At 36.9% G+C, this 27,500-nt stretch overlaps 1 protein-coding gene across 1 annotated transcript in view; it reads left to right on the top strand.

Annotated features, from left to right (window-relative positions):
• Positions 1-12,085: 12,085 nt before the first annotated feature.
• LOC144963676 (glycoprotein 3-alpha-L-fucosyltransferase A-like) overlaps positions 12,086-27,500 on the top strand; it is a 29,051-nt gene continuing 13,636 nt past the window's right edge. Inside the window, exons 1-3 of the mRNA XM_078897633.1 lie at positions 12,086-12,399; positions 15,789-16,505; positions 26,097-26,299. Of these exons, the coding sequence (XP_078753759.1) occupies positions 15,901-16,505; positions 26,097-26,299 (808 nt within the window). The 5' untranslated portion in view covers positions 12,086-12,399; positions 15,789-15,900. The remainder of the gene's footprint in view (positions 12,400-15,788; positions 16,506-26,096; positions 26,300-27,500) is intronic.

The following is a 27,500-nucleotide window of genomic DNA, read 5'->3' as shown; positions in this document are numbered from 1 at the left end:
TAGAATCAATCTAAAAAAAGCTATAAAATTCGTTCAACAAAATCCTCAAACAAATCAAAGTCATATATGACACCCCATTTGGAACCATTTAAGGAAAGGAGAGAGAAGAATAAACTAAATGTATTTTACAAAGGTCAGAAAACCCAGGTCAGGTTTCATTACACGGCCTCCAACAGAACAAGAGGAAACCTGGCAAATTTATGTTGCCACAATCTAGAGTGGACTACCATCTTCACTCGTTTCTGCCCTCAACTATACGACTTAGGAACAATTTGGATAACTCCCAGTAAAACAGTTGGGTAAACTGCTGCTGAGCCTTCCACGAGTAAGTTTCAGCTTGAAGAGGTAGAGGAAGAAGAAGAAACAATTTCAGCAACAGCAAAACTAGAACTTTGTTTGTTTTGGTAATATTCAGCATTTTTTGATGTTCATAAAACGGACATGACAAATCTTCTGATAATGAACTCCCTGCGCAATCAAATCGCTATTTGATAATATGGAGAGAATCTGGACATCGTTTATAATTTTTGCAGCCACGCGGATATTTTCGTTCATGTCTTTTGTCATTATTGAATGGAGGGAAGCTTCATCTTATTGTTGCAAAGCATACAATGTGTCCTATTTCTTGTGATAACGTCATCTGAGGGAAAACGCATATTCTGCCTCCTTGGACAATGGGACGATGAGAGAGTGTCTAGATCGGGATAATTTGACAAGTTTTCTTGTGATTTCTCATTTTTCACAGCGAGCCTTCTGATTTTTTGTGGCCATATATCAAGAGCGACATAATTTGTGCCATTTGGTATAATTTTGCTTCAGGACCTCCAGTGCATCCTCAGAGCGGTCTTCAACAGACAAATCTAGCTTGCCACTATCATTTGCGAATCCGTTAAAAGTCTTAACACCATAGCTGGTAGAACGCGACGCTACAAAAGTCACGTACCACAAGACCACAAGATTTCCGCTTTGACAGAGCTGGGCATTCAAATTTTTTTTTTTACCTCTTGACAAATTAATCATTTTGACCAATCCACCTGAATACTGCACTTTGCCAATATATAATTGTTAATAGTTAGTACAAGATTTAGTACATTGTCAACGCCATGATTTAATGGGTTAAGTGACTTAATCACGGGATTGTTGGTGATGGGGTTGAGACGGTTCATGACGGTCATGTTAAAGAAGATGATGATACGGACATCATCATCATCATCATCATCATTATTATTATTATTATTATTATTATTATTATTATTATTATTATTATTATTATTATTATTATTATTATTATTATTATTATTATATGAGGTGGGTAAAAGGCGACAGATTTCAAGTAGACACCGTTTCGTGACCTCGCCGACCCGAAAGCGGACGACACAACTAGCAACCCCAGTATGCGATTCATTGTTTATAGATATCTTCACATGAGCGGGAGTCTATTATTTTCAAATGATTTTAATTCAATAAGACATTAAGAAAATAAAGATTATACTCTTTGAAAGCTGTCGGAATATACCAAAGATATGAGAGGGAAAAAATCATGTTTTTTTTTTTTTTCGTATTCGTATTCGACCACCAAAACTTTGATATCTTCGATTTCACAATCTCATGTTCCGCGTTCCAATGCCGGTAAAATTTGAAATAACCAAATTGGTATACTTTTGGATGAAAAACAAATACTTTAAAAATTATGTTACTCTCTTGGTAGATGAATGAATTTGATAAGTTGTATGTTATGAATAAATGATAAGTTATACTTCCGATTTCGATTTAAGCATCAGTGTACATGTGTACTCGGTACCGATGACGTAGTCTGTGACCTTTTGACACCAAAGCAAAATGTCGTTGTGAAGGCGGCAAGTTTCATCACCACCGTGAATTTTTACACGATTTAAATTGCTGATATCTTAGCTCTTGGAGTGATAAGAAAGTGGTTCTATATCACAATTTAAATCTTAGAGCACGAACTTTTTTTCATAAAAAATTCATGCTTTCATCACTAATTTGCACAATTCGGGGGTTTTGTGTCCCTAATTCCCCTAGCTAGGTTGGTGTCTTAGCCCCAATTGGATTCAGTAGTCTGATGTCACGCCGCCAGGCAACGGCGGCCATCTTGGTTCTAAACAAAGAAAATCATTAATTTTTGTTCTTCATGCTGGCTAGAACTTTTCATTCCCTTTTCATATGCCTTTTGATCAGAATGTGTAAAAGTCAAAACATGATCATATTTATGTGTTTTTTTCCTCTGGAAGCGTTTTTATGCTAGCCGGAGAAATATTTCATACGGGGTGCGTCATTGTTCCGATAGTTTAGAGCCAGTGTTACTAAGTTACCATGCGCCATTAGGAAGGAAGTGACGTTACGACTATTGAATCCCATTAGCGTATGCTATGGCAACAATAAATTATAAATTTAAATCCTTAATGATGATCGCGATCATGGAGACGGTGGTCTCCCACCATCGATGCGAACTGAATGTGTGCGGCAGCCAATTGACACACAAGTTGGATACTGCGGCCCTTATGTACAGACTCTGTACCATTCCCTGTAGCATACAAACAAACATCCCTTACCTTATTGAATGGGATTATTTACCATAATCTCATAGTACGAATCGTGGATTACTTAAACCAATATACAGTGCATACAACTTTGGTTCAAGAAATGAATACCTCAATAAATCATCCATTTGGAGTATGATGAGGATGGCGTTATAGGGGAATGGTGAAAGTGAAAGATTGTAACGGAAATATTAAGAAGGTTGTTGTGATGATGATGATGATGATGATGATGATGATGATGATGATGATGATGATGATGATGATGATGATGATGTTGATGTTGATGACGATGACAGTGACGGTTACTACGATGTTACTAGTGTGCATATGTTATAGTGTGTATATATGTGAATATATTATGTTATGTATGTACTCAATAATATTGTTTTGTAATAAACGTGTAACCAAGGAATTTACCCAAAAATATCCACCATTGAGATATGGGCTGGGAATCGCATTACTATAGTAAACAAGCGCTGATCGGCCGTTCATGAAATCTAAGAAAATAACTTCCTGCTCGCTCGTTTAAATCAAAATTGTTCAAAACGATGTCTCTAAAATGATATAAATGTGACTTCTTAAGGTTTTCTTCACGGTCAAAACCACACAGCATTCTATTAATGATTATGTCCTATGCAAAAAGGAATATTGACAGGTCGACCGAGAGTTGAACTCGTCAGACGACAAACATCAATGCTAAATGTAGAGAGAGTCCAGCTCTTTTTTGTCTTGTCCTGTTCTATATAGAGAAAAGGATAAATAGTATAGCCCCGTGTGTGAGTGGTTTCGTGGCATAGTTTTTAAATTGTTTCTGTTGTTTATATGTGTAGTGATGACTCTCACACTCATTGCATCATTATAGCAAAGAGACGCCAACTTTAAATTTGGCTCACGGGAATTTCAGACACCACTTGTAGGAATTTCAATGTCGAAAGAGGAATTCCCGCACACAAGAAAAAGGAATTGGAATGGTATTTGGCATACATATTGTATAATATCTAGTTCTAAATAGATAACTGATTAGAATAATATTATAATACATAAACACAATGCCAAATACAATTCCGAAGTTTCCTTATTTCAATAGAAGTAACGCTCCAAAACCTAATGGTAGTGATTGTAGTACTGGTGGTAGTGAGGATGATGTGGTGGTGGTTGTAGTAGTAGTGGTAGTGATGATGATGTGGTGGTGGTGGTTGTAGTAGTAGTTGTAATGGTGATGATATGGTGGTGGTGGTGGTTGCAGTAGTAGTGGTCGTGATGACGATGTGGTTCTGGTGGTTGTAGTAGTAGTAGTGGTAATGGTAATGTTATGGTGGTGGTGGTGGTTGTAGTAGTAGTAGTAGTAGTAGTAGTAGTAGTAGTAGTAGTAGTAGTAGTAGTAGTAGTAGTAGTAGTAGTAGTAGTAGTGGTAATGATTATGATATGGTGGTGGTGGTTGCAGTAGTAGTGGTAGTGATGATGATGTGCTGGTGGTGGTATAGTTGTAGTGGTAGTGATAATGATGTGGTGCTGGTGGTTGTAGTAGTAGTGGTAGTGATGATATTGTGGCGGTGGTGGTAGTAGTAGAGGTAGTGGTGATGATGTGGTGGTGGTTGTTTTAATAGTGGTGGTAGTGATGGTGTAGTAGTAGTGGTAGTGATGATGATGGAGTGGTGGTGGTTGTAGTAGTGATGATGATGTAGTGGTGGTGTACTCTAGTGGTAGTGATAATGATATAGTGGTGGTGGTTGTAGTAGTTGTGGTAGTGATGAAGTGGTAATGGTGGTTGTAGTAGTAGTGACAGTGATGATGCGGTGGTTGGAAAACACATTATAGGTTATTATAAAACACGATTACACACATTCTCTAACTTGATGATATTGTGGCGGTGGTGGTAGTAGTAGAGGTAGTGGTGATGATGTGGTGGTGGTTGTTTTAATAGTGGTGGTAGTGATGGTGTAGTAGTAGTGGTAATGATGATGATGGAGTGGTGGTGGTTGTAGTAGTGATGATGATGTAGTGGTGGTGTACCCTAGTGGTAGTGATAATGATATAGTGGTGGTGGTTGTAGTAGTTGTGGTAGTGATGAAGTGGTAATGGTGGTTGTAGTAGTAGTGACAGTGATGATGCGGTGGTTGGAAAACACATTATAGGTTATTATAAAACACGATTACACACATTCTCTAACTTGATGATATTGTGGCGGTGGTGGTAGTAGTAGAGGTAGTGGTGATGATGTGGTGGTGGTTGTTTTAATAGTGGTGGTAGTGATGGTGTATTAGTAGTGGTAGTGATGATGATGGAGTGGTGGTGGTTGTAGTAGTGATGATGATGTAGTGGTGGTGTCCACCAGTGGACTGAAAACACAGCTGTGTATTCAGTCCACCGGAAATAAAAATATTTAAAAAGGACCAAATATCGTCGATACTTACCTCAATATTGACCACATTGATACTGAGCCTATTATAGGTTAGGCATCATCAAAAATGGACAGGCATAAAATTTATGGCAATTTGACGGCTTAATAATATCATTTACAGCGTTTTATTTACTCTCGGAAAGTCTTGATGAGAGTTGCTCGAAATCGGGAGCCCGAGATTCTTACCGTGACTGTTAGATAGCCATTGGGCTGACTGTTTTGGCCTAAATTGGCCACACAGAGAATGATGTTTCTATAAATAATTTAAATTTAACATTTATATCTATTTGTCTTAGTCAGAATTTTTTGTGATTATCAAAACCGATGATTTTTTCCAAGGAGATCAGAGTTTTGGAATTATTTGCCCAAGGAAGGTTCTATTTGGCCACTTTTCACATCGATCACTGGCCTCGAGCTTGCTTGTCTTCTTCCAACGTCTTTTTCTTTCAGAATCATTCCTAGTCCTTTGGATTGTAGACCTAGTCTATTGTTCATTGCCTATCATGTCTTGTAAAACTAGAATTTTTAAAAATGGTATCCCATTTCTTCCTTTCTACTAGCCCGATCTCTCTCTCTCTCTATCTCTAATCTCTCTCTCTCTCTCTCTCTCTCTCTCTCTCTCTCTCTCTCTCTCTCTCTCTCTCTCTCTGACGCTCCCTCAGACATATTTAAGACCCTATAACTATAAAGTTGTTCTGTTAACTTTTTGTTTTCCCTTTTTTTTTGTTCGTTTTTCTCCTGGCTGATATTGTTACGTACAAGGAATGCACAAGGCAATAAATTTTGACGTCTCACTGTGTTCTAAATCAAAATAATAATATTAAAAGTGAGTAAAAGTAAATAAATATCAAATATAAAAAATGTTAAATGTCGTTCAAACTTTTCAAGTCACTATGAATGGTGTCAACGTGTTGAAGTTGAAAATTAAGAGTTTGTTTGCCAAGGGAGTACAAAAAAAAAAAATGAAAAAAAAAGAAAAAAAGAAAGAAAATATGATGCCTAGAAAGGAGCTTGAACACCTAACCCACCCCACCCCGGTTTGTTACGCTATGCTAAATCAGCCGGCCACCTCGCCTTCTCGTGCTCAGTCAAACAGTTTAGCCCGTATAATTATAATCTCTTCCGGTGGACTGAATACACAGCTGTGTATTCAGTCCACTGGTGGACTGAAAACACGACTGTATATTCAGTCCACTGATGGACTGAAAACACAGTTCCATCTTTTAATACGATTGTGTTTGTATGGACCTTTGGAAGGTAGGCGCGTGAGATAGTCATGCACTGCTAGGTTTGGAAAGAGATGGAGCAAATGAAGGCGGCTATCGTTAGAATCTTTTGGCCTCTCAATTTTAAAATCAATAGACTGACAACAACATATATTATTGATTGCTACTGTGTGAACCCACCCGCTGAAACCATCTTTCTCCAGAAGCAATTACGAATTATACAATAATATATTGTGCGGCTATGTGGTCTTGTGGTATGACACTCGCTTTCGGATCGGAAGGTCCTGGGATCGAGCCTCGCTCGGCGTAGAGTTGTGTCCTTGGAAAAGGCTCTTTACTCATACTCTCTCACCGTACTCAGGTGTAAAATGAGTACATGGCCGTTAACAGCGTTGTCTATGTCGAAAAAAAATTTGTAATATTGCCTAACAGGCGTCATGGTTTGTTCTACATGTTACATGTTGCTGTTGGTCAGGGACCCCTTGTAAAAGGCTCTGAGCACGTTTAGTGGATATTTCACTAATTAAAAGCTCATTTTTTAAGGAATGAGGGGAGGGCGTAAACAACAACAACAACAACCAAAGCGACACTGACAAATAACCATTTTATCACTGAGCCCAAACACTACTCAGCCAGACAGTCGTGAGGCCACCAAAGCACAACCCGTAACTAAAACAAAGCAAAAGAGTGAAGAACAACTCAAAATATTGACAATAAACTTCCAACGTTTAATGAGAAAAGAGGAGTTTACAGTTATGTTAGAAACGATTAAATCTGACATCGGATTAGGAACTGAAATGGCTGTATGAAACAGTGCTTTATACCGAACTGCTTTCAAATGACCTGTATGAAATATACAGGAAAGACAGAAAAACAAAAAGGATATTATCTTGGTCAAAAACACAACAAAAAGTACCCGTATTGGAGAAGGCATAGACCACGTTTTGGCGGACACAACAGTCCAATAGCAGTCGTAGGTGTTGTGTACAGACCCCCCTGACAGTTCAAACGAGGAAAATAAAAACATCTGTAACCTTATACATCAACTCAAAAGCAAATTCAAAAACCAAAACATTTCGATCGGGGGCGACTTTAATCTCCCAAATATACATTGGACCGGAAACCAAATCGTCGGCAACCATTATCCAAAACGAATCATTGAATCGTTCCCTGATACTTTCAATGATGTCGGTCTTCAACAACTTAACTTCGAGCCAACCCGAAAGAAAGTGATTCTTGACCTTTATCTCATTAATGAGCCAGACATGATAAAACAATGCACAAAAGTGCCACGGACCTTGACTCAGCAGTTGTTGTCAGCACCCCCACCACTATACCAAAATAAAAGGCACCAAAAAACGCACAATCCATTTATGGAAATCGGCAGATATGAATAAAATTAGAGATGAGTATAATGTCTTTTGTCAAAGTTTTCTGAAAAACCACAAATCAACAGACTCGGTCGAAGACATGTGGACTGAAGCAAATGAAGAATTATTCAACATCATATAAAACAATGTTGTGACAAAAACTACATCGCCAAAGTGGAGTAAACATTGGATTGACGGTATATTAAAACGTCTGATTAGACAGAAGCAAAACTGGTACAGAAAGATGATGAGAACGAAATCAGATACAGCACGCTCAAATTTCCAAGAATTGAAAAAGATAGTACAAAAAGAATGCCGGAAATCACACATCGATCACGTGACAAATCTTGTTAATGGAGACAACAACAAAAAAACCCCAACTTTTTTGGATACATTAAGGCGAATTGAAAGAAAAGCTCGGAACTTACAATAAGACTCTTTTAAAAAGGCAAATATCCTCAATGAACGATTTTTCTCCGTCTTTTAGCGAGATTCACACGACGATCTACATAATCACATTAAACAACAAAGTGATATTATGAATCAGAAAATGGCTGACATTCATGTGAACGTTAAAGGCGTAACAAAATTACTTAAAGGCTTAGATACCCAAAAAGCCAGATGGAATTCCAGCACGACTTCATAAAAACTGTGCGGAAGATATTGCCCCGGTACTATCTCTTATATTCTAATCTTTATTAGACCAAGGAGTTGTGCCAAATTATTGGAAGCAGGCTGACGTCGTCCCAATATTCAAGAAAGGAGACAAAACGCTACCAGAAAACTATCGTCCAATTTCACTGAAATCTGTGAGTTGCAAAATTTTAGAGCACATTATATACAGCTCAATTATGGACCACCTGGAAAAAGAACATCATCACTGACGCTCAGCGTGGATTTCGAGCTAGACGATTATGTGAAACACAGCTGCTATCAACCTCCTTTGACTTTTTGCAAACACTGGAAAATCGTGGACAGACAGACGCAATACTATTGGACTTCTTAAAAGCTTTCGACAATGTCCATCACATTCGGCCATACAATATTCAGCCTGAAGCTTTGGCCTTAATAAAAGATGAAGAAGTGAGATAATGTTGTATTGTCTAGTAGTCTTTGGATCCTGTTTATCTGCACTTGCCAAAGAATATTGGATCTACAGAACCGCCGCTTTGAAACGACATGTTAGTCGGGTCGATTTAAATGCTAATGATTGAATGAAAAGTAAAAAAATAAATAGTAAAAATAAAAATAAATAAAGAAAGAATTTTTTAAAAATGCTCCCCCGCCCCTCCCCCGCAAAAATAAATAAATAAATAAAACAATAAACTAAAATGCACTACTTGAGAAAGATCGCTTGTTTCCAACAGTTGACATTATACAATAATGGTAGTGGCAATAAATGATCTATCACCAAAATATTTGAATTCTCTGTGAACTAATATTTTAAAAAGACTTTTTCTTCTTCTTCCAGGGTTTCAAAAGTTTATTCCGCCAGAAAGTTTTCTTTTTGTTGTTGTTTTTTTTTTGTTGTTGTTTGTTCGGGGTTTTTTTTTGTTGTTGTTTTTTTTTTTTTGGTCTTTTTTTTCTTTCTTTCTTTTTTTTTGTGTGTTAGACGTTTAGGTGCTAGGTAGGATCTTATTGGAGATGGTGAATTTCTCAATGCTCATCAAAGAACGGAACATGTCTCAGTACACTGAAACTGCTCTGTGCTGTGTTGCGAGTGATTTGCTTGATGTTTTAGATAAAGGTTCTGTTTCTCTTCTGACATTGTTAGACCTTTCGGCGGCGTTTGATACTATTGATCACGGTATTCTCATTAAACGACTTAATATAACCTTTGGCTTGTCTGGGACTGTCTTGCAGTGGTTTGAATCTTATTTAGATGGCAGAAAGCAACAGGTTATGATTTTAGATAAACTTTCTCGTCAACATACATTGTCTTTTGGTGTTCCTCAAGGCTCTGTTTTGGGTCCAATTCTTTTTGTTTTGTATACTTCTCCATTATCTAATGTCATCACTGGTCATGGGCTGCGCTATCATCTCTATGCAGATGATACGCAACTTTATGCTACTGATAAAACTAAAAATCTCGAAAATATTGTGAAACGTGTGGAAGAATGTGTGACGGATGTGAAGGAGTGGATGGATGCAAACAAGTTGAAAATGAATGAGTCAAAAACAGAAGTGATGATTGTGGGAAATAGAGGGCAGTTGAAGGTGAATGATGGTCTTGAGGTGTTGATTGGGGGTGAAAAGATCAAAGTTTCAAAGACTGTGAAAAATTTGGGTGTCTATTTTGATTCAGAAATGAAAATGTCAGCTCACATTTCTGCTCTCTGTAAATCTTTATACTTTCAATTGAAGAAAATCAGTTCGATCCGTCAGTATATTGCAATTGGAACATGTAAAACATTGGTTGTTTCCCTCATTTTTTCGAAACTAGACTATTGTAACTCGCTGCTTGTCAACTTGCCTCAGGCTTCTATTAAACAATTGCAACTACTGCAAAACAGTGCAGCAAGATTAGTTTTTGGCAAAAAAAATTTGATCATGCAACCCCTTTGTTGGCCTCTCTCCACTGGTTGCCCATTGAAAAGCGCACATATTACAAAGCAGCGTGTCTTGTTTATAAGTGTTTGGCTGGTATAGCACCGGCATATCTCACAGATCACGTGGTCATGTGTAAATTTGAAAATTACACTTTAAGATCATGTAATGACCAAACGAAAATTTCGGAAAAAAGATCAAGAACAAAATTTGGTGATAGATCGTTTGCTTGTTTCGGCCCCAAGATTTGGAATGAACTACCACGTGGTCTGAGGGAGTGCAAGTCTTTACCTACTTTTAAAAAGAATCTCAAGACACATTTTTACTGTATTTGTTTTTCTTGACTCTACATGAATCCTTGATTTGGCTATGAATTGTTATTGTTATTATTATTTTATTTTTTTTTTTTTTCACTTAAAATTGATATTTATATTGTAAAGTGCCCAGAGCTTGTGTTTTACACGAGAATGAGCGCTATATAAATGTGTATTATTATTATTATTATTATTATTACACTGTCCAAATGAACATGGCCCGTTAGACTACCACGAAATACGAGAAATACAAGCAGTGATCCATGCTGATTTCCGCACATACCATGATATCACAACTACCGAAACGGTCGGTTGGTCACATTGTATTTAAGGCGGCACAGATCCGAAATACAGAATCAAATTTTATTGGCCTAGTTAATTTAACTAAATTTGACCTACTTTGTATGAGTGTATGTGTGTGTGTGTGTGTGTGTGTGTATGTGTGTGAGTGTGTGTGTGTGTGTGTGTGTGGAGGGGGTATTGCAATTGTTTGTCTTTATGTGTGCATATGTTTGCATATGTGCGTGTATTTGTGTGTGCGTGTATTTGTTGTGTGTGTGTGTGTGTGTGTGTGTGTGTTAGAATATTAACGAGATGTACTCACAAAAGAGCATCAATTATCTTGGACAAAACTTGTCTGTTAACTTTCACCTGTTCATTATAACGACTCACAGACGCAGCATGTCCTGTTTTTAACTGATTTCTTATATCTACAACGTTGAAAAGTTTTTATATAAACAAAAAAACTTCCCCACCAACACCACACCCTCCGCTCATTGTCACCCCGCGCAGGCAACGTGGGAAAGATTCGGAAAGATGAAACGTGCCGATTCGCGGAGCGACGCACGAGTCATCAAATATTAAATTCAAAACAAAAAGCAATATGCGCTAAATTTTTAATTTTATCAAAATTTTAAAATTGAAGTTTTTTGTTTGGTTGACATGCTAATCTACGGAAAATATAGGGCGGCACAAAACAACTTCGCTCTATTGACCGACCGCCAGTGTGAAAAACAAAGCAGTGACCAAGGTAATATGTGTTTTAAAAAGAAATAAGAATCAACCAAAAAATATTGAATATATGGCCATTTTTTCGTGGGGCAACCCTCGTACATTAAAAGAAGCAGTGAGGGCATTGAAGGTTTTATTGTCAGCAGGATTTTAGTCTGGCTACGTTCTTGCTGAGTACGTCATCAAGACTAATTTATTCAGTTACTGTATTGCACAATCTGATCGAAAGAATTTTTCATCTCCCTTTAGTAGACATTCAACAACATGGATGCAACAACAGACTGCTGTGTCACAATTACCCCCCCCCCCCCCCCCCCCACCCCCAATCACTCCTTCATGAAGGGAATTTCCTGGGGTAATGAATGAAGAAAAGTCTTCAGTCTTTCTGTTCCTTCAGATCTTCGCAAGTTTCAGTCCTCCCTTCGCACCAAACTAGCACCTTGCTATTTGTTTGATCGTCAAAACCCAAAATATGACGACAAGCTCGTACTGAAGTAATCAAAAGACTGCGTCCAGATTCTAATAATATGAGATGAATAAAATATGTTGTTCAACAGTTTTTAATAGAGCTAAGCGCGGTAGACGACAGGAGGCGACACAAACGTGTGACAACTGTTTTTATTTCATGCGGTGGCAGGCAGCGCGATTGAATGTTGCACAACAGTTTTTAATTGGGCAAGTGCGGTAGACGACACAATGCCAATGAAACTGCATGTAATCTGTTTTGTTCTATTTCTATTGCGGTGGCGGCGCGGATGAGAACAGAATTACGAGATAAAATTTCACTGCTTGGATTCTAAAAATTGATTGCAATTCAGTATTGGTCATTTCATTTTGTGAATCCCAGTAACTCATCGACATTCAATAAGAGGATCGCTACAAAAACTGACTCTCAATGATTGTGTTGTTGATATTACTTCTACTTTGAATCTAATTAGTACCTTCCCTGATTACTTGATTGCGTTTAAGGTTAATTGCTTTATAATGGAGTGTTTATGAATTGGATGAAAATATATATTAAGGTTGACGTCAATAGATTCTGGAAAGAAACAGAATTTTAAAATACTCTCTTTTAATATTAGAATTTCTTACACAATTTTTAACGAATATAGTTAGCGCTGTATAACATTCTCTGTAATATATTCACAATAATACAATAGGCAGTGATCGACGTGCACATATTTGAAGTTCTGACATCCGAACCCACTGAAGGACCCAGTTTAACAATGTTGTAATTAACAATATCATCATTGTCATCATCATCATCATCATCATCATCATCATCATCATCATCATCATCATCATCATCTTCTTCTTCTTCTTCTTCTTCTTCTTCTTCTTCTTCTTCTTCTTCTTCTTCTTCTTCTTCTTCTTCTTCTTCTTCATCTTCTTCTTCTTCTTTATCATCATCCTCTTTATTTCATTTTTATCTTTTATATTCTTATTTTTAAAATGTATTATTATTATTATTATTATTATTATTATTATTATTATTTATTATTATTATTATTATTATTATATTATTATTATTATTATTATTATTATTATTATTATTATTATTATTATTATTATTATTATTATTATTATTATTATCATTATTATATTATTATTATTATTATTATTATTATTATTATTATTATTATTATTATTATTATTATTATTATTATCATTATTATTATTATTATTATTATTATTATTATTATTATTATTATTATTATTATTATTATTATTATTATTATTAGTAAGCATCATCATCATCATCATCACCATCATCATCATCATCATTGTTAATCATTTTCATCATCTTCCTCCTCCTGTTCTGTCACAAAGTTAGGTCGATCGACAATAAGTTACTGTTGGGGTCAATATTATATTGGAAATTAATATGAATAATACATTTTCAAAAGAGAACTTTTTTTTTATTTCACACGGCTGCACACACAGTCAAGAAGTTAAGAATGACGAACATTGTACAACATACATATATTTACTGACTAAACTAAATAGTATCTGTCAGCAAACTTATTGATTTATCTGTTGCATATATAAAATGATATCCTAACATATGAGCTATAACACTCTATTAAATGTCAAAGTATATGACATTGACGGGGACTCTGTAAAGGAGATGGGAAAATTAGATATTGTAGGGAACTTAGGGATTTTTCTTGTCTTACTTTCAATGAAATAACTGGCATTATTTCACCCCTCTCATTGGAAACGGGTGTGTCTTTTTTACGAAACCCGCCGAAACCCGCCGTAACCCGGAAGTAGGTAGCAGTGGGGAGTGAACCTGGAACTCAGGGAAGTGTAAAACATTGGGGAGTGAACCTGGGACTGGGTTTCGGCGAGTTTCGTAAAAAAGAATTAGTCCTTTTTTACGAAACCCGACGAAATCCCGCCGAAACCCGGCAAAGCCCGACAATATCCAGCAAAGTTATGGGAAGTAGACAACTGTGGGTAGTGAACCCCAGACTAAGGGAAGTGTAGACCAGTCGGGAGTAAACCTGAGACTATGGTTATCGGCGGGTTTCGGCGGGTTTCGTAAAAAAGCAATCAGTGCTTTTCTACGAAACCCGCCGAAACCTGACGAACCACGACGAAACCTGACAATATCCGACAAAGTTATGGGAACTAGAAAATAAATCACTTGTCATATAAGAAATTACAAACAAATATGTGGGAAGGTAGGGTACACACAATAAGAAAAGATAAGCAAGACACGAAAGTAAGGCAAGTATTGGAAGACACATTAAATCGAATATTAGCAGTTTCATTTATCCATTATTGTTTAGTCATAATAATAATAATAATAATAATAATACTTTATTGCATCCCAAAAAGGAAATTTTTTGTACAGACGTGTTATAATTTACACATAAGATAAAAATACAATGGAAATAGGATGTATATATATAAAAAAGGAGCAGCTCTATAACCAGAGCTGCGCTTTATAATATGAATAATTTCAACACTGTAAAATAGTTAAAACTGTCACTATAAATTGAAAATTGAAAAGATTGCAAAACAAATAAATTAATAAATTAATATTTATATTTTTAAAAAGTAAAAATGAGAAATAATTATATAAAATGATTATTGCTTGTTGTTATAAAGCCTAATACTGGACGGCAGAAAAGATTTTCGGTGTCTCTCTGTTTTCGTTGAAATAGAGAAAGGGCGACCACTTCTTTCTGACATAATAATTGATGGTCTTAGTGGATGATACTGGTCATTTAATATTTTAGTTATTTTATTTATACAAAATTTCTCGTATAAAAGATCTACATCGTCAACATCATTTATATAGCGTTTAATGGATTTTTTAATATTTGAATTTATTTTGTTCCTTTCCACTGCTAAGCAATTGCCTCCCCAAGCTGTTATACAAAATGACAAAACACTTTCGATTACTGCTCTATAAAATAATGTGCAGAGGGTTTTATCTATTCTAAACTGAGAGAGTTTTGATAAAAAATATGTACGTCTGCACATCTTATGCCTAATTATTTTCAAGTGTTCATCCCACTTGAGCCTGTCATCAATCGTTACACCAAGGTATTTGTAGTGAGGAACTCGCTGGACGAATTTCATATTTGGCGATTGATTCTAGATGGTACTACAATCATAAAATTAACGATACTATCAATTCATTTTTTGTTACATAGGATAAGTATAAGAATCATCTTCATACTTCACACTTCTAATGAAAGTAAAGTAGAGTTAGTACTTACTTGGATGTTTCTTGATAAGAGTTGATGAAAAAGTAGGTAACTGAAGCTGGTGGTCATCATATTGGACAGCAAACAGGAAACAAAATTACTTAAGTTAATTATTGTAGATGCCATCTACCAGCAAGTTGTGGATCATATTGACACAATTATGTCACTAAATAAATAGATGCATGATGATGATGTCACAACAAAAACAACAAAATGATGTAACCGTATACATTTAGCGAGAAAATATTATTTTAACTGAATTTTCCATTGTAGAATCATGGGGGTCAAATGGACCCCAAATCAGAAAATAGGACTTTCTAGTATTTTACTATTTGCAAATCGTGGAGGCCAAATGGACCCCAAAATCAGAAAATAGGAATTTCTGGTATTTTTCTCTTTGCAAGTCAGGGGGTTCAAATGGACCCCAAATCAGGAAATAGGACTTTCTATTTTAGTATAAAAATAGGGTTAAAGTGTACAGTATAACGCCGTTAAATCCTCACCTAACTGTGTATTCACCGCTTTAATATCTCAGCATTAGCTAGCGGTTCACGTCGCCCATTCAAAATCTTTGCGGGCAATGTTTTGTGTGAAGAAACTGAAAAAAATCTTTATTTCTTCGTCTTATTGTGCAAGGTCGTCAATCAAGAGAAAATTGAATGTCTTCACTTGGATCTCAGACCTGAATCACTGCCTACAAGACTCTCTCTCCAGCTGTGAAAATTGACAAAGACCGTATATAAATAAAATGGCGAATAATCAGCACTCCAGAGTTTACTCATTGTTAGTTTTGTTCTTGATATTGTTGGTTTCGAGCTTTTTTATTACATTTATGATAGATGATGTGGCTTTTAATAGCTTTAAACTAATATCAAGAAAAATTAGCGGCATCAATGATGGAGTAAGAAACTTTTTAAAAACAAAGGTGAAAGGTTTAGAAAATCAGACACTTTCATCATCGGTTGATAATCATCCAAATGATATGTCGAAGTTCGAGAAGAAGAATCAGTCACATGTTTTGTCCAGATTCAAAGGCAAGAATCAACCACATGATATGTCAAGGATAAAGGGAGAGAATCGTTCACATAATTTGTCCATGATGAAGAATCCATCACATGACATGTCTAGAATTAAGGAGAAGAATCAATCATATGAGGGGGATAATTCATCACATGATATGTCCAGAAACGAGGGGCTTAAGTTCATGGGATACGAATCTGTTGATAGGCACGCATTCAAATCCCCATTTATAGTGGATCCTGGAGTTTACAATGAGAATAGCACATCAGCGACAGTCCTCCCAAAACAAGGAAAGAAGAAAATTATATCATTATACCACGTCAACAGAAATGCGTAAGTAGAGAATTTTGCAATCCCTCCATATTCCTATATATCATGGGTCACTAACATTCTTCTAATACTTTTCCTCACATTCCCTCTTTTCTCGATCATCCTCCGTCTTTGACTTCTTTCCTTTTTCCTCTCTCCTCTTTCCTTTCATTTTTTTCATTTTAAATTTTAACTTGATTTTCTTTGTCTTCAACTTCACCCCCCCCCCCCCTCCAGCCACTGTTGTGTTAATGCTAGTCATCGCACTTCAATATTATCAAACAACTTATTAAGTGCACTACTAATATATCTATCTTAGCACTCTCTCCGCCTTAAAATTTATCTTCATCCTTCTTACACCCCCACCCCACCCGCCTGCACTCTTCTCTTCCTCTCCTTCTTCTACTTGTTATCGTTCGTCCTTTTCCGTCTTTGTCGTTTGGATATTTGCCTCTGTGACCTTAGTTCTTTGCATGTTATACCTGAAGTATAAAGCCAAATAGTCAAGAAAAATCAAGCGAGAACAGGACTGCCATTTTGACAGATACACTGTGATAAATAAATGTGAATTGTGTGGTTTTGTTCTCCTTTCACAAAAGTTTCAGGACATAGAAGCAAAAACACAGAAAATCGCCGGCAATGCCCTGACAATAAGCTTAAAGATAAACATAGCCAAAACAAAAACAATAAGAAAAACTACAAAACTAAAAGAATCCATCAAACTACTGGGAGATGAGATAGAAAACGTGGATGAATTTTGCTATCTTGGAGATAAAATGTCTGAAGATGGGGACTCAGTAAAGAAAATAAATGCAAGGTTAAAAAACATCCCGTACAACTTTTGGCACATTAAACAAACCTTGGGATGCAAAGAAAATTACAACAAAAACAAAGCTGTGTATATTCAAGAGTAATATGTTTTATCAGTTCTTTTATATGAAGCAGAATCTTGGAAATCAACAAAATCCGTTTTTACAAATTAGATTTTTCAACATCAAATGTCGAGAAAAAATCTTCCACATTTTTGGCCCAACAAAATATCAAGTAAAGATCTTCTACAAAAAGCTGATATTACCCCAATTTCTGAAACAGTCAAATTAAGAAGATGGAGATGGATTGGCCATGTTTGTCGGATGAAGGAGGGAGCAATCCTGAAAACAGCGCAGAGTAATCACAATAGGGGAAGACCACTGGAAACTGGAGAAGATCGGTGGGAAGAGAGATGACATCCTTCGGTTTGACCTGGGGTGAGGTCCGGAAACAGACAGGAGACAGAAGTCACTGTAGCGTTATGTGTTTATGAAACATCAAAGAGGAGCAAGTAAGTAAGTAAGTTTTTGTAAAATGCATCGCATATTACAAATGTTTACTGCAATTTGAAGGGAGAAAAGTACAAACACTCCAAGATCAGATTTGCGGACTTTTTTCCATGCACAAATGCTTAAGTGAACAATGACATAAATTATCCCACCACCACCGCACAAATCGCTAAATTCTAGGTCATTTTATAAAACCCATTGTCATAATCAAGAAAACGGAACTAGATTTTATGGATGTAAAGAGCAATTTTTTTTCTCTCAAAAACTTCAATTTCTCATATTAGCTGTTTTGAACAAATTCCATACATAATTTGTTTTTCCATAAAAATGTATAACTGATCATTGTTAACGTCCACACTTTCCTTTTAACTTAAAACATATAACTAATCATGATACCACTGGCGATCGGTCTATTGAGAACTTAGAGAAGTTGCTTTGTGCCGCCCTATATCTTCCAAATTTAGCATCTCTCCTGTCTTACTAGCCGAGATAGGTACCGACTGTACGGTTGTGCGTCATCACAGACGGCTCTCCGTGTGGTGTCGGGGGTCCCTGAACAAAGAGGGTGCAAGAATAGCCCAACGCCAAGCCAGCGGGTCGTAAAAGGCGACACCACCTTTTTTTGAGTCACCTCGTCCTCCAGGTTGGGGTTGTCGAAGGGTTAATACCCCTTCCGTAAAACTCAAACCGATATAGAAACGCAGACGGACGAATCAAATCCTGTGTTTAGCTTGGGCGACCGAAGAGTTTCTGCAATGACAGAATTTATGAAGGACAACAGACAAAGCCGAAATGACTCTGCTGACCCGATGACATCTTCGCCAAAACAAGCAGCTTTTTGTGTCGTGGAACGTTCGCACCATGTATGAAGCAGAAAAAAGCTCTCAAGTTGTGACTAAGATGAGAAGATGCAGGCTGCATTTACTTGGAGTAAGCGAAACCCACTATATATATTCCGGACAGTAACACCTCAAGTCTGGGGAGAAGATTTTAAATTCAGGGAGAGGGGACGGCATTCATACACAGGGAGTAGGAATAAATGTAAACAAGTTTGCCCAGAAGTCACTGAGAGGATGGGAACAACACGGAGAAAAGATCATCATGGCGTCCTTTACAACATGGAGGAAGAAGATCAACACGAACATTGTACAGACCTATGCCCCAACAAATGACGCAACGGATGAGGACAAAGATACATTTTATAGTCTGCTGCAACAAGTCATCGATAAGTTGCCAAGGAAAGACATCAACATATTGATGGGAGAAGCGAATGCTAAAGTGGGTCAGGACAACATAGGTTATGAAGGTATCATGGGACGTCATGGCATTGGAGAGATGAGCAGCAATGGTAAGAGATTTGCACATTTATGTGCGTTCAACAGTTTGGTGATTGGGGAATTAATGTGTCCCCAAAAGAGGATACACAAAACAACTTGGGTCTCACCAGCTGGTGTGACAGAGAATCAGATTAATCATTTTTGTATCTCTCTAAGATTCAGACGTTCATTAGAATATGTGACAGTACGGAGAGGGCTGATGTTGGATCAGATCACCACCTGCTATTAGCAAAGCTTAAGCTCCGACTCAGAAAACATGGGACCAGATTACACACAAGAAGAAAATTCCAGGTGAGTGCACTAGATGGGGAAAAGAATGAGGAGTTCAAGCTACAATTGAGTTATAGATTCCAACCTCTCGCTGATCTCGAGGAGGACATATATGTAGAGTCGCATTGGGCAAAGATCAAGGAAGTCTACATAACAACTTGCCAAGAGCTATTGGGTGTAAAGAAACCTTGGACCTTATTGAAAAGATGAGAACAAGGAAAGAACAAGTGAATGCAAGCCGAACAAGGGCTTCAAGACTGGATGCACAAGAGCAGTATCGAGCCACAGCTAAGGAAGTCAAAAGAGATGTAAAGAAAGACAAGGAAGCGTTCATGAACAGACTTGCAGAGAAAGCAGAAGCAGCAGCGACAGGAGGACACATGAGGATCCCTTATCAAACTACCAAGACACTTGCTGGAAAATATGGGAAACCAGATGTACCAGTCAAAGACAAAGATTGGAAAACTATTTTGGAAAAGAGGCTCAATCTAAACGATGGAGGGAACATTTCAACTGCCTTCTGAATAGACAACCCGCCGGAAATTTTGCCTGCAAGGAATGAGTTACCAATTAGCTGTGATCCACCATCAATAGCAGAGATTATGGGTGCCATTAACAAGATGAAAAGGGGGAAAGCTACTAGACCAGACCAGATTCCACCGGAGCTCTAAAAGTTGATGCTGAAAGAAATGCTAAGGCCCTTCACCTACTAATTCAAAGAATCTGGAATGACGGGATATTCTCAAAGGATTGGAAGGAAGGACATCTTATCAAGCTTCCAAAGAAAGGGGACCTCTGTAATTGCAATAATCATCGAGGAATCACTCTTCTCTCTATCCCAGGGTAGTTTTTCAACCGTATTATTCTAGAGAGAATTAAGAATGCAACAGATGCTAAACTGCGGGACGAACAGGCAGGTTTTCGAAAAAACCGTTCACCACCGACCAGATTGCCTCTCTGCCAGTCATAGTGGAACAGTCTATAGAATATAACTGTCCTCTTATTGTCAACTTTCTGGATTACGAGAAGGCGTTCGAGAGTATTGACAGAGCAACAGTGTGGAAAATTATGGCACATTATGGACTCCCTAAAAATATAGTAAACCTCATTAAGAAAATGTATGAAGGATAAAGTTGCAGGGTTGTACATGAAGATCAGCTTACTGACAGCTTTGAAATTAAGATTGATGTCAAGCAGGGATGCTTGCTCTCATCATTCCTGTTCATCCTTGCCATTGATTGGCTAATGAAGGAAACCTCCAAAGGGCGAAGAAATGGCATACAGTGGACGTCCTTGACACAGTTGGATGATCTGGATTTTGCAGATGATCTGGCTCTTCTGTCCCACACCCAGGACCACATGCAATCAAAAACCACAATTATAAACAGCCTCTCGGAATTAATTGGTCTAAGAATTCACCCTGCAAAGTCAAAGGCCTTAATGATAGGTACGCGTGAAAGGGAGCAGATCAAAGCAAAAGATCAGGAACTTGAAGATATAGACACTTTCTGCTATCTCGGGAGTATAATTGACAAGGATGGAGGCATGGATGCAGAGATGAAAGCACGGTTAGGAAAGGCACGAGCTGCATTCACTTCTTTGAGCAGAGTTTGGAGAACTAAAGATATATCCCTTCGACTAAAGCTAAGACTTTTCAACTCAAACGTGAAGTCTGTCCTACTGTATGGATGTGAAACTTGGAATGCATCACAGACGTGTATAAGGAGGGTAGAGATTTTCCTAAACATGTGCATGCGTAAGCTACTCAGAAAAAAATGGATGGATAGTATTAAAAATAAAGATGTATGGAAAAGAACACAGCAGAAACCAGTGGAAGGGGAAATAGGAAGAAGACGATGGAGGTGGATTGGACACACCCTTAGATAGAATGACTCCACTATAACAAAGAAAGTATTGGACTGGAACCCTCTGGGCAGAAGATCAAGGGGAAGGCCACGATGGAGAAGAATTAAAGAAGACATACAGAGAAGTGACAAGAAAAGTTAGCTCAGGATAGAGAAGAATGGAAACTGTTTGTCTGTGAAAATGGCAATGATGAAAATGATACCAGGTGAGGATAACGTGCGACAATGTGCTGAGGGTGGGTATGAGAGCTCCCGATGGGCCAAATCAGGACAGGCCGCATTATTATTTTATATGAAAGACTGTTTTCTCGTGTTTTAAAACTACGGCTTTCCACCTCCTCCCACAAACCACCAATGCTCTTTAATGCTAAAATAATTAGGCCAGGCCGGAAAATTTAGATTTGAACAACTTGAAGCATTATCTATTTTGGAGAAATCAAAAACATATCAGTTTATCATCGGAAGAACAGGTTTGTTGTAATCAAAACATACGGATGGAGACAATTACAATAAATATAGATTTTATTGCTATTCGTTTTGCTCAAACGAATATTAATCATCAATAAGATTATTACACAAATCATTCACCCCATGGTGCTATAAATAAGAACCCCAGTACATTAACCCGGCATGCACAGCAGATCAACTTGTGTAGCCTATGTCTTTTGAGCAGTAGATATGAGGTTTATTGAAGTTGGATTTTCTATTCATTCTTTTAAATTTTGACTACTATCCCCTTGAATTTCAAAGGAAGAAATTTTATATGACTGTTTAATTGCTATTGTCATGATTTTAAAAAATGAAATTCATAAATTAAATCTAAATGCACTAACGTGTGCCACGATTTATACCGATACTATGATAGGATCCATGGACAACTTCAGTGACCTCTTTTTCATAGGCCCATCGTAAATGCCAATTACGTGAGTATACCCCTTTAAAATTCAAACCACACATGCCCCCCCCCCCCGCCCCCGCCCCCCTCTTACACACAATAATATACACACATTCTAAATTAATAAAACCCACTAGAACATTGATGAAGTGCAATATCCATTCAGTATGCTCAAGGCACTTAAAAGTGGTCCTAAGCCAATAGCAACACGAAAGATATGATGCCTATGGGCGACATAAACAACACTGTTCCGACCAGTTTCTCATTTTACACTTGAAAAACAACAAGAAATGAAGTGAGTAGGAAAGTGCCAGAAGACAATAGAGAATAAAAATTTCGCGGCGGCGATGGGAGTTCGAACTCGCGACCTTTCTGGTACGACAATTCCGCCTGGCCGGGGAGACATGACTCTACTGTATGAGCTATCCACGATCCCAAAAAAGGAGTTGTACCAGTAAGGTCGCGGGTTCGAACCCCCATCGCAGTCGCGAAATTTTTATTCTCTATTGTCTTCTGACACTTTCCTACTCACTTCATTTCTTGTTGTTATCAACATAAGTGCCTGATCCACTCTTTTTTTCTGAATTAAAAATTCATCCCAAATACCGGAGCATACTCAATGTCTCAATCGTTTCTATGTTACATCTTTGTGTTGAGAATATTGGCTATTAAGTTTAAATGCTGGCCAACTTCGCGGCGTTTGTGTGTGTTGAACTCGTGACCTCAAGAAGTCAGGAAGAGAAGGTTCTTATAAGACTGGGGTTAGACACGGTCTTTTTTGGGATCGTGGATAGCTCATACGGTAGAGTCACGCTCTCCCCGGCCAGGCGGAAATGTCGTACCAGTAAGATCGCGGGTTCGAACCCCCATCACCGCCGCTTAATTTTCATTCTCTAATTGTCTTCTGGCACTTTCCTACTCACTTCATTTCTTGTTCTTATCAACATAAGCGCCTGCTCCACTCACTTTTCTGACTGTTACACCTGAGTACGATGAGAGAGAGAGAGAGAGAGAGAGAGAGAGAGAGAGAGAGAGAGTGTGTGTGTGTGTGTTTTCGATTCATGTCGCCTTAAATAAACAGCCAGCAACCGCCCCTGCCTGATACCAATTACCATAAAAAGGAAATAAAAAAAATAGATGCTGTAGTTGATAAAGATCAATTTTCTCATAATGTTTTAGACAAACTACCGGTAAATACGCACAGATTGATTATACACGGTCAATAAAGAGGGTCTGTGCTTTTTATGGCTCATACTTTAATATATCAATATAACAACATATCCGTCTCTAATGTCACATTAAAATGTTTAATCCAATGGTGAAGCATAATTTTCTTCAAAGTAAAACCATCGAGGTAAAATTCGTTGAATTGTCATATTCCGAAATGATCTCCATAGATTGTTACGACACCTAAATCGTTCCTTTCTAAATACTTTTATAATATTTTCAATTTAATCAGAGCCACGATTAATTAAATAAAATATACTTTAAATATAACAAAGAGTGATCTATTTTAGGAGCTCACCCTTTAAAAAAATAGATATTTTGTTTAAAAACATGATCATATAAAACAAATAAGTTACATTATAATACACGTTTTAAAATGACAAGAAAAAAAAGTGAATTAGTCGATCCAACGTGCTAATCTATTACATTGACAACAATTTGTTCAGTTTCTGATCCAAATTGAGTTTATCGTTTCTTTTATATGTTACGTTTCTTTTAATACGTATCTATGCTGCAAATGAACCAACAACAAGCGACTTGATGTTGACTATGTTCTGTCAGCCTGAAAAGTTTGCAGTGATGCATTTTTCTTCATTAAAAATTCACTAAACTTCATTGCAACTTCATTCATGCGTGAATTTTCTATTCCAAATGCCAATCAATAATGTCGTGCCTGATTTTATGTAAAATCATTTTATCAGTGTTTATGTATGTAAATCACATCATTCCAATCTTAATAAAATTATATGTGTTTTGATACGATTATTATTTCTATTTTACATTGAATACATCAAAAATGAGAGCTATTCAAAAGTGATCCATGAAAAATCCGATTTCTCAAAACAAAACAAACATATTTTGATTATTTTGAAAATAGAAAATACATTCTTTATAAAGAAGTCTAGTCGCTCCATTTAGGATGTCAATGCATTATATTCACCACTTGATTTCAGATTTAGATCTAGATCTGAATTCTGTGAAAGATCAATCTAACAAGATGCCCCGCTCCTGACCGTTGGGATGCATTGCAGAAATGCCTTTATATACGCATTAGAAACTTCGAAGGGAATGGGCATTAGCAAACGATTAATTTGTGATTTGTCGATCGAATCATTCGGGGTTAAAATCACATCAATCTGATATCCACACTTTATTAACTCAATATTGTATGACAACAAGATTTAATGGGTACACAAACATGATCGATGGACATATATTATAATCAGCGGGCAAACGCGTTGTTTACAGATGAAGCCACATGTGTAATTGGTCCAGAGGACCGAAGGTTTGGGATCTACAGATGCTTAGGGGAGAGATTCCAAAACGGAGTGACTATTGGTCATTACTGACCCACGGGCCCTGGCACTTGTTGGCCGGGCCACGGACGCTGGGGCCTGTACTGACGATAAAAGATTGCGAAAAGGAATGCGAAAAAGTCTAAACAAAACGCCAAAATTATGGGAAAATGCCATTAAAAAAACATGTTATGCGACAAATAAATCCGCAATTCTTGTCCCGGTGTTTGGCGGTATTGTGTTCACTGGACGAAACTTACAAGAAATGGTTTCCCGCGCTTTACTTAAATAGCGCCAGGTTCGAACCCTGATTGGCTAAAAGAGGTGTTCAGAATACCTAGCAACCCGAGGGAGGTACGGTTTACTCCGGACTCGTTCGGGTTATGTCCTTAGCAACCATTGCCAGGTCATAACAACAGTAAACGTATTATTTAAACAGTAGAAGATAAAGTATGATTAGCAAGTTTTTTTATAAAGAGGAATTTTTTATTCATCTAAAAATCAAATCAAGGGCAATAACTCGTACAAATCGAAGTGAATGTTAACAAAAGTGTACATGTGATTTGTTTAACATTTAACAAAGTCTTTTTTTGTCAATAAAATGTTATAAAATATCGAAAATTTGCAAGTAATTAAATGTTTAATATAGCCTTACCTTGAACTTGATTAAATTGACCTCTGGATGACCTTCATGAAGTGGAATTGAAATTCCAGTCGGGCAATATCATTCCTAAGATATCGATCTTACCAAATATGAAGAAACATAAAGTCCCACACGAAAGGTGAGCCAACTCGACTCTTTGCAAGATGCAATGGGCGATAATACATTCAAATATTCTTTAATTTGCTTGTAACTTTATACGCTTGTTATTGACATCCAAAAATAGGAAACTTTATTATATGAGTAGTATAAAATAAAGTGCTGTTTGCATGCTATTTTAAAAAGAACAATATTTTTATTCATCTAAAAATCAAATCAAGGGCAATAACTTTTATAAATCGAAGGGAATATTAATAAAAGTGTAAGTGTGATTTGTTTATCATATAATGACGTTCTTTTTAAAGATGTTATAAAATATCGATAATTTATTTGTAATTAATTGTTAAATGTAGTTGACATCATTTAACTTTAGTGACCTCTGGTTGACCTTCAAGTGGTCGAATTGGAATTCCAATCGACCAAATGTTTTTCAAAGATATCATTCTTACCAACTATGAAAAAAAACTTTTACACGAATGTGAAACAACTAGAGTTTTTTATACTAGACGGTGACTACTAATTCATTCACCTAAATTTTTCATATTATAATTGGTCACTTTTCACGTTATTTCAACCATATTCACCATCCTGAGACAGTAACATAATATGTAAAATATAGAACTCAGAAGTCTTTGCCTCTTTTTCAGATGGTTCAAGCTAATAAACTACAATGCTGACTTCGAGAAATGTCCCTACAAATGTGAACTGGATTTCAATGATCGACGAACGCAAGTGGCCGACTTGCTCATTTTCATTTGTAGAGGCTCTTTAGTAGGTCGTTTAAAAAGACCAGAAGGCCAGTTGTGGGGCATACTGTGTTGGGAATCTGGACGTCATTGGTCTTATCCTGGTATGTATGGATGGATGAAAATAAAAAATTGAAAATGAAACTTGCCTATATTTATCCCTTGGGGATACTTGTCTTTGGGGCTTCTTCCATGGAAAGAGTATGATAACCCAGACGTCTGTCGCAGTGCAATGCCACAAAGTGAGCTAAGGAGAGGTGACTTTCTCAAGACCACACATTGTGGCGTGTAGTCAAACTCGGTACCTTTTGGGTAAAAGACCATATCACTGAGCCACGCTGAATTTTTGATGTGTTTATGTATGCACGCATGGATAGATGGACGAGAGGGGAGGAGGAGGAGCAAAAGTTATTGTGCAAAAGGTCATATAGATATTATATATATATATATTATATATATATATATATATATATATATATATATATATATATATATATATATATATATAATATATATTATTTGAATGAATATGGCTGCGCTGTCTCTATGGACGCTTGCTGTGCATGTGTGTGTTACTTCGAGTGTGTCAGTCTGTTTCTATTATCCAGTTAATATTTTTTTCACATAAATCTCTGTCCAGTGCAAGTGTTCTTAGCTTTTGAATGTCATCATGTGTGTTAAGGTGCCGAGGCAATTTGATGTTTCCTTGTGTTGTTGAAATCATTTCCTTTAGTTGTTGTTTCTAAATATATTTGATATTTTTTGAGATCTTGATTCAATGTCGCTTGAAGTGAAGTTGGTTTCCCCCCTCTGTATTTGACTCCTTGTTTGAAGTAATCATCCATTGCGGTTTGTGCTAGAATAGTTTCATCTCGTCGGAGTATGTGTCCGAACAGTTTCCATCTTTGTTTATTTCTTCGCGCACTGTCTGGTTATACTCTGCATCTATCATATACATCCTCATTCCTGATTTTGTCTGGCTAACTCGTCTCAATTGTTTGCGATGAAGAGAGTCCAGGATGTCCAAATTCTTTTTAGTAAGGCACAACGTGCCACAGTTGTCCATAAGCATTAACAGCACTAGCGCTATGTAAAGACGTATTTTTAAAATTGTCATTAATGATGTTCGTCCTTTCCAAACGTTTTGTTGTTCTCTGAATGTAGATTAAGCTAGCATTTTTTCCCCCTTTTTATGTCTTCATTCATAATTTATCAAGTTTCCGAGTTTTCTTAAACTTTTCCATTCCACTTGTTTCTTATTAACCACTGTAATTTCTGTTCTGGATTCGTTGACCTTTAGATTCT

Source organism: Berghia stephanieae, chromosome 2 (assembly GCF_034508935.2).
Source record: "Berghia stephanieae isolate SIO BIC M18660-M18661 chromosome 2, UCSD_Bste_1.3, whole genome shotgun sequence".
Lineage (NCBI taxonomy): Eukaryota > Metazoa > Mollusca > Gastropoda > Nudibranchia > Aeolidiidae > Berghia > Berghia stephanieae.
The sequence above is the reverse complement of the archived record's forward strand: the minus strand, read 5'-3'. Positions and strand labels throughout refer to the sequence as shown.